Source organism: Paramormyrops kingsleyae, chromosome 16 (assembly GCF_048594095.1).
Source record: "Paramormyrops kingsleyae isolate MSU_618 chromosome 16, PKINGS_0.4, whole genome shotgun sequence".
Taxonomy (NCBI): domain Eukaryota; kingdom Metazoa; phylum Chordata; class Actinopteri; order Osteoglossiformes; family Mormyridae; genus Paramormyrops; species Paramormyrops kingsleyae.
In genome coordinates this window covers 11,507,885-11,521,231 of record NC_132812.1, presented here as the reverse complement: position 1 = coordinate 11,521,231, position 13,347 = coordinate 11,507,885, and the positions used below count along the sequence as shown (strand labels likewise).

Below are 13,347 nucleotides of genomic sequence, written 5' to 3'. Positions count from 1 at the left end.
CATTTGCCATACACAAGATCCATCGACATTTCTAAACTCTGTGACCAGGACTCAGACGAAAAGTGCCACCACCCACACTAGACGTGGTGTGACATTCAGGCAGAATTGGCGGCAGTCATACCTCCTCAGTGCGGACACGTCCCCAGTGTAGGCTGCAAACAGGAGGTTGATGACTGACTTCACCTGCAGGGGAGACAGAAGAGCAGCTTGTCATAGTGCGACATCATGGGGTGGGGGCCTGGCGACGCCTAAGATCCGGCACACTCCCAGTCTGGGGGAGACTCCTGTTCGCCCAGCGCTCGTGAACCGAGGGGTGTGGCATCATCTCACGGCTTCTCATGAGCTCATGGGTAAAAGGTTCAGTGGCTTCCCAGGAAAAAAACCTAGAAAGAACATTGCCAAGATGGAGGAACAGTTATTAGGTGTTAAAAGCTGTGAATAGAGTTAAATGGGAAAAAGCAACCTCATCCTCAAATCACCTGTGGAGGCAATGAAATGTCTTTAAAAGACACAATTAAGGCAGCGGCAATTTTGGGGAAAAAATAATGGATGGTACCCACAACTACCGCTTAAAGCCTTCATGAATCTTGAATCAAACCCAACAGTAAGCTGCTCTGAGGCCTAACCCAGATCAGCTGTGATGCTTTGTGGTGACCCTGCTCATAAAAATGGGCTAAATAAAATATGATTACTAAATCTGACCGACAGACACAGACAGGGTGGGGCTGGTGCTGCATCGCTACACAGACGCAATGTCAAGTTATCACCAGCCACACATCTCTTAGTCTCATCTCAACTGCTTTTACACGACTCAGATTTATGTTCTCCGAGGTAAATTAAGGCTATAGACAATTCTATGGGATCAACAACACCCTGAGAAAGCAGGTTCATTGTGTTAGCTAGATTCTGTCCTCAGTGCCTTTTCCTTAGAGAATCTATGCCTTAGCAGATATTTATTTCCCATGCACTTAAAAAAAGGCATCAATTGACAGAAATCTCCAATCACGTTTTCCTAGTGTCTTTGGCCTGGCGAAGTGATGAGACACCGATGGCCACTAGGTGGCACTTGGAATCAAAATTTGAGTGACAATGCAAAGTGCCACATACATCCAGTTATATATATATACACACACACACACACACACACAGACACACACATTACAGTCTGTCTGTAATTAAAAATGCGACGCCCCTGCCACGCACACATGCTCAGAAGCACACACACTAGTGCAGTGACGAAGCAGGAATTTGGGGCAGCACAGAGGTGCGACACGAGGCACGCACATGGAGACACCTCAGCTAACAGGAAGGAAGCCACTGGGGTCTGAGTGTGCCGGGTAGCCTGCGACTAGCAGGAAAGGCACGTTAGAAACCACCAGATCCCCTTCCCCGTGGCGTCACGGTAACGTCACACATGACACTGGTGCTCAGTCACAATGCCATCAGCAAAGCATAAAAAGCATGTGACGACTACCTCGTATATTTTTGTGTTTTACCATGACACACTGACAGATCGCTGCAGAATAAGCAAGGCTATTGGGGGCAGGCAAGCGAGTAGTTAGTCTCAGCCTCTCAGGGCTGGGTCTCACAGGAGTTAGAGGACAGAGGCGCGAGGAAGCATGCAGAGGATGTGCGGCAAACACCGTAAAAGTAAGCGAGCGGGGCGCTACCTCAGGCACAGCGGGACAGCACAGACACACTCAATTTCACCACCGTTGCAAGTGCCTTCAAGTGTGTGACACTAAATGGGGAATGCAGCAAAACCTCAGGAGTTGCACCCAAAACTATCCAGAGTAACGTGGAAAAGCAGAGCCAAAAACGTTACTCGGAGCAGCGCTGTAACTTTGAAGAAAAGCAGCAGCGGTCTTATGACCGGAAAGAGCAGCCATGCCTCTGTGTGTGTGTGTGTGTGTGTGTGTGTGTGTGTGTGTGTGTGTGTGTGTGTGTGTGTGTGTGTGTGTGTGTGTGTGTGTGTGTGTGTGTGTGTAGCCACACACGCGTTTCTGGCCTTGGCAGGAGGCCGCATGGCAGAGTCGGCTCATACCTACACCTGACAGCGATCAGGCCATCACCAATCTGCAGTATCTTTAGCAAAACATTCACACTGACTAGCTGAACATTCAATTTCAATCTACAAACAATGACACCCTTGTGTTTCCCTTTTACATTTTCAGAAAAAGGATTAATCCCTTCCACAAGAGGAAAAAACAGGAGCCCTTTATATCCATTGAGGACATTTTTAATTTTGAAAATTAACGCATTTATATAAACAGAACAGCTTATCCGATGGCCGAATAGCTGCCATTAAAGTGATTTCTTAAAGGACACCTGTTTTATTCCAGCCACGGATGCTCTGTATAACAAAACAAAAATAAACAAGGGGATGGGATTTAAAACTAATTTATTAGGTGGTACAAAAGAAATGGATGCAAGAAGGATAAATAAACCCAGAGCAAAGACAAGCAGTGTTGTCATACAGGAGCAGTATGTGTTAAAGGTTTTCTTGTACACATTTTACACACAAAGTGTCCAGGTGTTCCAAACAAACACCGGTACTGCATTCAAAAACCATTTCTCACATTGTGGAACACTGAAAGGCTACCGACCCCCTTCAAGTTCAAGTATGGAGTAGCTTTCTGCTCAGAAAGGAATGAACACAAACAGGACTTCGATTAGCAGGACTGCGCTGCTACGCTGCATTATGAAGCTACAGGCCTAAGTTACCATTACAGGTGATACTTAGATTTACAGGGGCTCAGGAGTGAGAGTGAAGGTTTGAGACAATCTATTGCTAAGCCCCCAGATCAAGGGAGGTGCTAAACAAGTGAACACTGAGCTGTTCTGTTTCTGGTATCGGCTTAAAGCTATGGTGTCCATTAGGGCAGACCTAACGCAAGGCTTTTGAATGCATTGCACCTCAAAATAAAACCATTCAGTAAAGAAACCATTGTCAAAGACAAACTTAAATCTTTTTTCAAATACAAGTTCAGGCTTCTTCAAGCTTACAGAATCTCAAATAGAGACAAAAAAGAAAGAATTACCACATAAACATAAAGTACATGCTATTAAACAGTCATTAAAGCTGACATTTATTAGTGGAAGATTCCAGCTAAGTCCACTGATACGGTACAGTTTATGCATGGTACCTGGACACATTAAGGCCTCTAAGAAAACACTGTTTTTTGCAGCAGAAATTCTATGACAGCAGCCTATACAAAGAAGGTCTTACAAGGTTCACTTATCCCCATATAGGCTCTGCTTTGCTGTTGAGTCTTCTCAGGTTCCTCTCTCCCGCTTGCTCACTAGAAAACACGCATGGTATCCAAGTGTGGCCTGAAACGGCTCGCCCAAAGCACTCTTCCCGTTTTCATGAGTTTAAGGCCGACACCTTGTCCAGTCTACGATAACTGCATTAGCACCGGCAGCTATCATGTTCTTCATCATTATCGTGGTCATCATTAAATTTCAGTTATAAATACATGAATATGTGAATGCAAAGGGTGGCAATGACACACCTAAAAATAATTTCAGGTGATTAACAGTATAAATCAAAGAGGCCATTCACAGGGGCGAGGTCCCACTTGAGGTGACCAATTAGCTAAAAGGTCACAGAGGGAACTGAGAGCTCAACAACATACCAGGACCGGGCACATGACACACCGCTCACCCCGGCCCAGAAATCTAGACAAGGGCAAGCTCAATGTCATTTCAATAGGAGTCTGCAAGACCCCCTCCAATTCACCCACCCCCCCCCCCCCCTTCCCCACCTGGCTTTGGTTCCTTCAGATCCCCCTACCCCACTGAGCTTTGCCAGTCTGAAGATGACAACACCATTTTCGATGAGACAACATATACATGGAATAACAGAAATTAAAAATAAAATTAAATAATACAGCAATAGAGGAGTGTAGGGGGATTACAGAACAGGGCATATGTACAGTCATGAACACTGTGGTAGTTAACAGCTTCGTCAGTTACGAGCGTTAGCGAGCGTTAGCGCACGGGGGGATACCTCTTCTCAGCCCCTGCCCGGCCCCTCCCCTGCTTAGCTGCGGTCCACCGCACTCTCCATCCTATAGACTACGGTAGTGGAGCTGTCCTCATCACACTCCTGGGGAGACACCTTTTTCCACAGAGTATCTTTGAGCGCTAGCTCCTGCTGAAGGCTTTCGTAATCCATCGGTCCGAAGGTGTGCTGCTGTTTCGGGTAACACGGATGACACGTTAGTGCTTACTCTTGTGTCTCGCTGATTGGGGGCAGGGGGGGCGGTGGGATCAGTGCCAGGGGCACTTGCCCACCCCAACACAAGGAACGTCATGCCCTCCGGCGACCTTTCTGAGATCATCGGACCAGCGCCGACATCGTGTCACGTGGTAGGGCCATCACATGCATGTCAGAAAGAACAAGGCCTTGAAGAGATTGCCTCTGTGGGCTATGAATCTCAGGGGTGGCGTTAAGCTACCCAACCCTATGTGTCCTAAACAAGCTATACACAGCGGTGTAAAATTAGTATCGTTTCATTGAACCTATGAATGTTTCAATCGAATCCAGCAGATAAGGACACTGGTAATGACATGATGAGGCTCCTGTGACTTATTAAACATCCTCAAGACAGAGCTAAAGGGCCCCTCTTACATGCTGTCCTGGTTAGTCCAGCTTCTGTTTTACTATAGGCAGGACAGAGTTACACTGCATGTAAGGCTGGGGAACCTACCACCTACAACCTGTCTCACAGAACCACCACACCCACATTACTGCAGACAGACAGATGGCTCGAGGACAACATGACCTTGGGCTCAGCTCTGAGGGGGTCTAGGCATATCTGGTGGGTTTATGGAGAGGGGCCACTTACCCGCTGGTCGCCACCCTCCCGGCGAGGATCCAGCTTCTTGGCGAAGTGCCGCAGGTTGTCATAGTTGTGGAAGTTGAAGAGAGATACCAGGTCCTGTGGGACAACACAGGTTGGAATGAGATACCCCACCGGACACAGCTGGCTTGGTCAGGAGACATAAAAATGCTAGAATTCACAGGGCCACATAAGCTTCCATTTTACATAACAGTTTTTGAGCAGATGCTTTCATCCAAGTCAATATACATATTTGAGAAAGCAGGGGCTGACAGACCCAGGCAAATGGGCATCAAGGATCGAAAGGTGAAATCACTCTGTCATCCCTGGGGTTTGAACCAGCAATCTTCCGATCAGTGTCCTAACCTGCTGATCCACACACTACTCAGACAGTTGGCCCCACAGGGCTCTGTGACCCTGGACTCCCCATAACCCCCCCTGCTCTCTGCCCCTCTCTCCCTGTCCTTCTGCTCAGTGACCACTTAAGACTAGACATAGGTTATGCTGGTTAGAATTGGTGTATGTCATGTACAGTAATTCACATTATAATTAGTTCTTGGCTGTCTGCAGTTGCTAATTCTAGTGACTTCCAGGGGAGTGGTGTTACCACAATCACTCAGCTATACTGAGACCATGTACTGAGTTGACAAACCAAGCTGACACTGTACGAGTATGTAGCCACCCTGCAGTCCCAGAACAAGACTAAACTTTGTACATATTGTGTCCCTGGACATTGATTTAGCTACCAAAATCAAATCCTTTATGACACTGTGATCCGGAACGAGTTTAGCCAAATACACGTAGTAAGCAGAACAGCCTCACTTATCTGGTGATTGTATCTAAAATGTTTTCAAACAATTGCAGTCAGAGTTTATTCGGTTTTATTAAAAGCGTAAATATCGATGGACAAAATGACAATTCTTGAACCATTTGCTGTATTTTTTGACCCCACTAGATGGTGCTCTCTGTTTAAAAAAAGAGCACAAAGCATGCCCCAAAGCAAACCAAGAGCACCATCGAGTGGGGTCAAAAAATACAGCAAATGGATCATGAATGGTTTCAGAGGATTCAGCTGCCCAGTTGGATTATGTTGCTGGGCCAGTGGGCGGTTCCTTACACTTCCCCCATTAAAAATGTTCCGTGTGTGACCAAATGCTGTAGCTATGCAATACTTATCAGCACTGACACATTTTAGGTGGTTTCTACTCCTGGCCTTGTTTCTGCGAGCAGATGTCCTGTAATGGAAACATTTCTTTTTTTTTATTAGATTATGGTAACCTTGACAACTGCAGTTATGAAAAAGGGAAAAAAATCGTCCCGGAGATCTATGTATCATAGCAACTGCTGTCTCAGCCCATTGCACTTGCCACAGAATGAGGGACACTGGAATCTGAGTGGGAGTGTGTGTGTCTGAAGCGCTCGTATCAAATATACGTCAGCTTATCACGCTTTTTTTGTAATTTTTTTATTGCTATCAGACAAGCTCCCAGCAACCCTGATTAACTCACCGGCGACCCGCCAGAATCAGACCCCGGAGACCCCTGCAGACACCAGCACGAAAGGCCGAGGCCCCGATCTAATATTGTCCTACAGGGACCCGTGATATTAGGGGTGGGAGAAACAGACAGACGGGCGACGGCATCTCGTCTTTATGGAGAATTCGCTGCCCTGCTGGGAAATATCCAGCCGGAGACACAGAGCCCTCAGGGCCTCCGAGCCTTGGGGCAGCCTTTACCTGAGAATGAGGAATGTTTACTGCGCAGTGGCTGATAGCTGGTGTGTTAATGATGGGCAGGGGGGCACTGCGGGTGAAGGGGCCCTGAAAAGAGTGCATGTTCACCAGGTCCCGGGCTTTTTAACCCCTCCCCCCCGAACATGAAGTGGATGTAGTGGAGTCATAGCACACAGAGATGGTACGTCCCTCCAAGTGTGAAAGGGGGAGGTATAGAGGGCAGCCCCTCCCCAGCACCTACCGTGCAGAACTGGATGCCCCGCACACTGTTGCCCAGCTTGTCCAGGGGCGGCGACCAACACATGACACCCATGACGTTGGGCACCACCAGCAGTATCCCCCCGGATACACCGGACTTGGCAGGCAGACCCACCTGTGACATAGGAACAGATGTCAGTGGGGAGGTCATCCATCCAGGAGAATGGGGGCAAGACAGAGGAGGGGTGGGGGGGGGGGGGGGGCAAGACAGAGGAGGGGTGGGGGGGGGGCAAGACAGAGGCAGGGAGACTGGCAGAAGGACAGGTGAGAGGGACAGATAGAGGCAGAGGGACAGAGGTGAGAGGGACAGATAGAAGCAGAGGGACAGAGGTGAGAGGGACAGACAGGCAAGAGGAACAGAGGCAGAGGGGGACAGATAGAGGCATAGAGGCAGATCAGAGGGACAAAGGTAACAGGGATATAAATAGAGGAACAGAAGTAAGAGGGACATACAAAGGGACAGAGGAGAGAGGGACAGACAGAGAGGAAGAGACAGAGGGGGCAGCAGAAGCAGAGGGACAGACAGATTCCAGGGGACAGAGGGAGGCGAGAAAAATATATACAGCCAAAAGTGACAGTGTCTGGTAGAAAAAAACACACCTGCTCCTGAATTTGTTTCCATGGGGGTGGGGGTAGGATGAGGATGAGAGCGAGGGAGTGAGAGACAGACGAAAGAGCAGAAAGAGGGTGGAGTGTATTTACAGTGTCATAAAACAAATGTTGGAGATGTCAGGCCACGTCTGTCCACAGGCAGAAGACGCCTGAGATTATTCCAAGAGGCCTCTCTGCCTCAGGCTCTGATATGGCTGGAGAATGTGGCATGGGGGCGTGCGACTGTGTAATGAGGGGGGAATGTGGCATGGGGGCGTGCGACTGTGTAATGAGGGGGGAATGTGGCATGGGGGCGTGCGACTGTGTAATGAGGGGGGAATGTGGCATGGGGGCGTGCGACTGTGTAATGAGGGGGGAATGTGGCATGGGGGCGTGCGACTGTGTAATGAGGGGGGAATGTGGCATGGGGGCGTGCGACTGTGTAATGAGGGGGGAATGTGGCATGGGGGCGTGCGACTGTGTAATGAGGGGGGAATGTGGCATGGGGGCGTGCGACTGTGTAATGAGGGGGGAATGTGGCATGGGGGCGTGCGACTGTGTAATGAGGGGGGAATGTGGCATGGGGGGCGTGCGGCTGTGTAATGAGGGGGGAATGTGGCATGGGGGCGTGCGACTGTGTAATGAGGGGGGAATGTGGCATGGGGGCGTGCGACTGTGTAATGAGGGGGGAATGTGGCATGGGGGCGTGCGACTGTACTGGGGGCAGGGCAGAGGTGGGGAAACACCCAATTTTCCTAGCTCACTTAACGAGCTGAAGATGCAGGGGCGTGGCAAAGTAGGGGCGGGACTTACATGGAAGGCGAACTGGCCCGAGAAGTCGTACATGCCACAGGAGTGCATGAGGCTGAGCGTGTCGCGCACGGCCTCGGGGCTGAGCACGCGCTCGCCTGTGATGGGGCAGAAGCCACCATTGGCCAGAGTGGCGGCCAAGACGCTGGCGCTCTCGCAGGTCACCTCGATGGAGCACAGCTGTGGGCATGGTTAGAGAACATAGGCACAATCACACATAGCTTAAAAATAACAGTAAAGACGAGCGCAACAGAAAGCAGACTTACATACCCACTTTACACTACTGCAGACCATTACTACTACTAAGTAAAGTAACTAATAAGAATAACAATAATTAATAACAATATTACTGAATCATGGCTGCTCAGGGTTTAAAATCAGCACAATGACAGTAACCATGGAGATGCCACTATTGCAAAACCTACAGTGTTTTTTCCAGAACCCCCCCACCCAGTGTATGCCATTGGAGGAGGGGGGGGGGACTGTCTGGCAGGGGCTGTCACTCACTTGGAAGTAGAAGTCCAGAATAGAGGTCATGTCCGTCCCCTCAGGGAAACACTGTGCAGAAAAACAGGGGAAAACAAGGTCACTCAAACTGCTGCATCATGTCCTTTTCAGGTTCTGCCAGACTGGAGGAACATCTCAGCCCTGAAGAATCAAAATCCCCCCCCCCCCGCCAGAAGACTGAAGCCCCCACCACGTCAGACACTCTGGAGTTTTATTGCAAGACATTCTACAGAAGCATGCCAGACAGCAGCCTTTAAGGATCGCAAAGTGATGGCACCGTAATTCAGTGACGACTATCCCAACACACACACACACACACACACACACACACACACACACACACACACACACACACACACACACACACACACACACACACACACACACACACACACACACACACACACACACACACACACCACAATACAGCAGCACTGACCTTCTTTTCCTTCAGGTAGTAGCCAATAGCAAAATTCCTGTCTCCTGATTCACGCTCGGACTGGAATCTGGGTCACAGAGGACACCATGTCAGCAGCACCCACACATTTCCTGTGGTGCCCTTCTTATTCCCCACATTGTTAAATCATTAATACCATTACCATGAAGGCTAGAATTCTAAACCATGAGTCAATATTGCCAATTCTCTCATCCGGCAAAAACAAACACAGAAATCACATGGCAGAGGGGACACCCAGTGACAACAGCCCGCAATGGGCTGCGAGTTGCTCCGATACTCACGTGGCGTTGCTGAATCCCACATACTCATTCCCTGCCATTTTTTGTAGGAAGTTCATGACCTGCAAGACAACGTCGTGTGAGGACTTAAGGTACAATCGGCCGAGTCCGGGGTCCGTTAGGAAGGTGCAGAAACGAGGCACATACTCACATAGTCAAACTTCTCAGCATTACTTGCTCCTTGCTAAAAGACAAAAAAGATTAATAAGTATGACAGACAGCTGTGAGGGGCAGAGAAGCACTGAAGAGTATATTATGATGTGATGTCTCTCAAAACTGTACACAATTACGGTACCAGTATCACTACTGAAGGAATTCATACATTATAAAGAATACATTTAATTAAAAAATAAAACAAGAAACACAAAAATGAGTATATTGAAGAATAAAAGAATTAACATGTTCTCAGCTATCAAAAATACTTTACAATACTGTGATTTTTAATGCGGTCTCTGGGTATGGAACACAGGCTCAGGTAAGTGGGGTTAAATGTACAAGTAGAATAATGGAGATAACTCTGAATTTAATTTCCAGAGTTTTTTAGTAAAATGCAGAAAATCCAGTCTTATGAAAACATCAGTAAAGAGATAAGTAAATGGCATTTTCTTAAAATGTTTATATTATTATACTATGTTTTTAGCACAATGACAGATGATAAAAGCTCTCTTAAGCCTCTCATGTTAATATTTTTTTGAATAATGTACTGAAGATCAAACTGAAGAAGTGAAGTCAGTCACCTATATGTGTACTATAGGGTCTTTTTTCTAGTTTGTGATGCAGTGTGTGATGCAGTGTGCAACGCAGTGTGTGACGCAGTGTGCGATGCAGTGTGCCTCCAGCATGCATGTGTACTACAGCTTGTGCCTTGATGTTTATTCTGATGCACCGTGTTCTAGAGCTTGTGTGTTTGCTGTAAGTATGTGTTCTACAATGAATTTAGCATTTTTTAGAGGGAGTCTAAAAGGGGAGTGTTCTAGAACTCTGCGTGTTCTAGAGTTATTTTTGCATTTTAGGACTTGCTTGCAGCTTCTTGAACTTGGTATGCGTGTGTCCTAGAGTGTGCAGACTTAAATGATATTCTGGTCCAGGTGGTCAGCAGGTCAGCTGCTGCCAGGCATGAAGATGAACACTGAAAGCTGGCGTGTGAAGATGAGACCCCAGCAGGAGGCCAAGGAACCCATACATGTGTTGCGGTGTCCATCACCCAGGAACCCCTTCCTGGGGAAATGCTTGTTCCACGTGACATGCAATAAATTGATGCATGTATGTCTTACACTGTGTACATAGCTGCACAAACTGCATATATCAATGTTTTAAACAAAAATTTAAGTATGAAAAATTCAAAATTAAACAATACGTGTATTACGGCTTCATTTTGTGTAAAACCAGGTTTAGTATCCAAACAGGTTACTACTCTACAGTTTACTGTATCCTAATGGCAAACAGAAAACATCTGACAAATAGGAATATTAACAGTATATCAAAATGAGGCTATAGATTAGTTTGAACCCAAGTCTGTTCGATGGGAAAAAAATAATTGAAAGAAAAAATTACCAACGTCATTGAACTGTTGCGGTAGTCAAAATATCCCATAGATCCTAATGCTGTAAAATATGTAACAACATATAAACCACAAAAAGGCCTTCAGAAACATCACACAGTTCCATATTGCTCTCCCAGTCCCAGTAACAGCGAAATGGGAAAGACATCATGCTTTGCTTCCCCATGGTATCACCCAAAGTGACCCCCCCATTACAGACAGCTCTACACTACTCTACATGATACATTTCATTGGGGGGAGGGAGGGGCATTCGAGAGAGGGAATCAAACAGACAGGCTATATGTCATTATATAGTGAATGCTGGTTAAGACATGACAGTGTTTCAATTGTCAGTGTTATATGAAAAGGTAACGCAGGTTTGGGGACAGAAAGACACTGCAAAATCACCCTGTCAAGAAAAATGACCAAAAAGCTTGTTATGTGACAAAGGGTCATTCACAGCCATGTGGTTTTGATTTGTCAAAAAGCTTGTCATGTGACAAAGGATCATTCACAGCCGCGTGGTTTCGACTGGTCAAAAAGCTTGTCATGTGACAAAGGGTCATTCACAGCCACGTGCTTTTGATTGGTTGATACCTCTGGAATGAATACATACCGTATTAAGGCATGCTAATGCGAATAGCTAGGTCTTACAAACAGATATAAATCAGAATGGTGTTGTCACCCAATAATCAAATTTGACCAATGGGAGAGTATTGATCACTGATTCCGATCCCTGACAGGATAATAACACAGCACCTTTCTGTGACAACGGAACGGCTACGATCGGTAAGAGAGAGATCAGTCCACAAGAAGTGCCTGATGTACAGGGAGCGGTTTATTGGGGGGGGGGGGGGTAGGAGGGGTGGTATCTCCCAGGATGCAAGCCATCGGGACGGGCGGGAGACTTCAAATTGCATTCAGAAGTGAGGGCAGCAGGGGGCAACTGTACAGCATCACCCGCTCCCTGTACTAGGCAATTCGGGGGCTCTAGATGCATCGATATACACTCTGCATACACATACAGAACAATCAGGTTGCCAAGTTCGTTCTACCCTTTAATTGCATCAGGCAAACCCATTGTAATAAAAGAAAGTTTAAGACTTTGAAATCTGATGCATCAACACCAAAGTACCTGAACTACTTGAAGTCTTACATCATGGAACCTGAATCTTAAGCTTTTATAACGAGGTATTACTTGAGGACAGGTTAAGTAAAATGCATGGTTTGTGTATTGCCTGACCACTGAATAAGGACCATATGAAATTATTTACCAGTCTTGTGTGTGTGAATGTAATACCCTCTTTCCTGTTACCTGTGAATTCTGCGAGAATGCCTTCAGTGTGGCTTACACCCTCCTAACAGAATCCTGACATGCTCCTCGGTGATCAGCACAAAACTAGCAGCAATAACCAGGCCCGTATGCTGTGGTCACGCAACCACGAACCGTGACTTACACGCCAGCTCGGTTTCTATGGTGACACAGAAGGTTCCGTGGGCCTCTTCAAAGTCATCAAGATTTATGAAAGGGGGTAAACACAGGACATGTGTAACTGTAAAGCTATTTGCTTTAACATGCCCCAGCCTATCATGGGTACACTCTCAATGGGGAAAGTTACGTTCACTTACAGGTGGATGGTGATGAACCACCTCTACTGGAGTTTTACCGTGTGAAGCCCAGGTCACGAGACATACATGAGCGTGCAGTGTTTAGTCCTCAGTGAGGCCCCCACAACGCGCATCGGAGGCGAGTCTCAAACGGCCTTTCTCAAAGAATAAAGCACAAACAGTGAAAGCAGGGGACACATTTGGCTTGAAATGCACGCGGCCCCCCATAATGAGACAGGCACGGGTCTCTCAGTGGGCCGGTCAATGAGAAAACGGGCGCCCTGAACCATGAACGGAAAAACTCGCGTCACAGTACACGGGAGGCTATGTGGAAAAGCAGGGCCCATTATCTACAGCCAATGACGGGTCCCAGTTAATCTCCATTTAAACACCAGGAATCTCTCCCTTTCAGAGGGTAAATCAGGCCTGGGCGACACGGCTGGGGGGTTTAATGGCCCTAATAGACGGAGTCGCGCCAGGCACCTCTCTGGCTGTCAGCCGGCCGCATGTCTGTGGGCATGGCGTGCAAATAGTGAATTCCCTTCAGATCGTCTAACACCTCTGTTATTACTAACCGCCAACTGCACGAGCTGCAGGTGACAGAAGGGGCCGAGGGGACTAGAAGCCTTGAACGTACAGAACAACCTGGACAAGTGTGACCTTCAGCGACATCCCAGGTCACTGTCCCCGCATCCTACGTCACATTGACCACCGAGGCA

General features: G+C 47.5%; 1 protein-coding gene across 7 annotated transcripts in view; it reads right to left on the bottom strand.

Moving 5' to 3' along the window:
* LOC111845416 (glutaminase kidney isoform, mitochondrial-like) overlaps positions 1-13,347 on the bottom strand; it is a 36,144-nt gene that overhangs the window by 2,484 nt on the left and 20,313 nt on the right. The window contains exons 1-11 of one of the 7 annotated variants that reach the window (XM_072700966.1): positions 12,650-13,289; positions 12,478-12,522; positions 11,035-11,084; positions 9,632-9,664; positions 9,484-9,542; positions 9,185-9,251; positions 8,746-8,796; positions 8,242-8,418; positions 6,821-6,952; positions 4,854-4,946; positions 122-183 (exon numbers count right to left, since the gene is read on the bottom strand). In XM_072700966.1, the coding sequence (XP_072557067.1) occupies positions 122-183; positions 4,854-4,946; positions 6,821-6,952; positions 8,242-8,418; positions 8,746-8,796; positions 9,185-9,251; positions 9,484-9,542; positions 9,632-9,664; positions 11,035-11,073 (713 nt within the window). In that variant the 5' untranslated portion in view covers positions 11,074-11,084; positions 12,478-12,522; positions 12,650-13,289. Of the gene's footprint in view, positions 1-121; positions 184-2,384; positions 4,199-4,853; positions 4,947-6,820; positions 6,953-8,241; positions 8,419-8,745; positions 8,797-9,184; positions 9,252-9,483; positions 9,543-9,631; positions 9,665-11,034; positions 13,290-13,347 lie in introns of those variants that run through there. The other 6 variants (XM_023814826.2, XM_023814828.2, XM_023814827.2 and 3 more) reach the window with 6 other exon arrangements.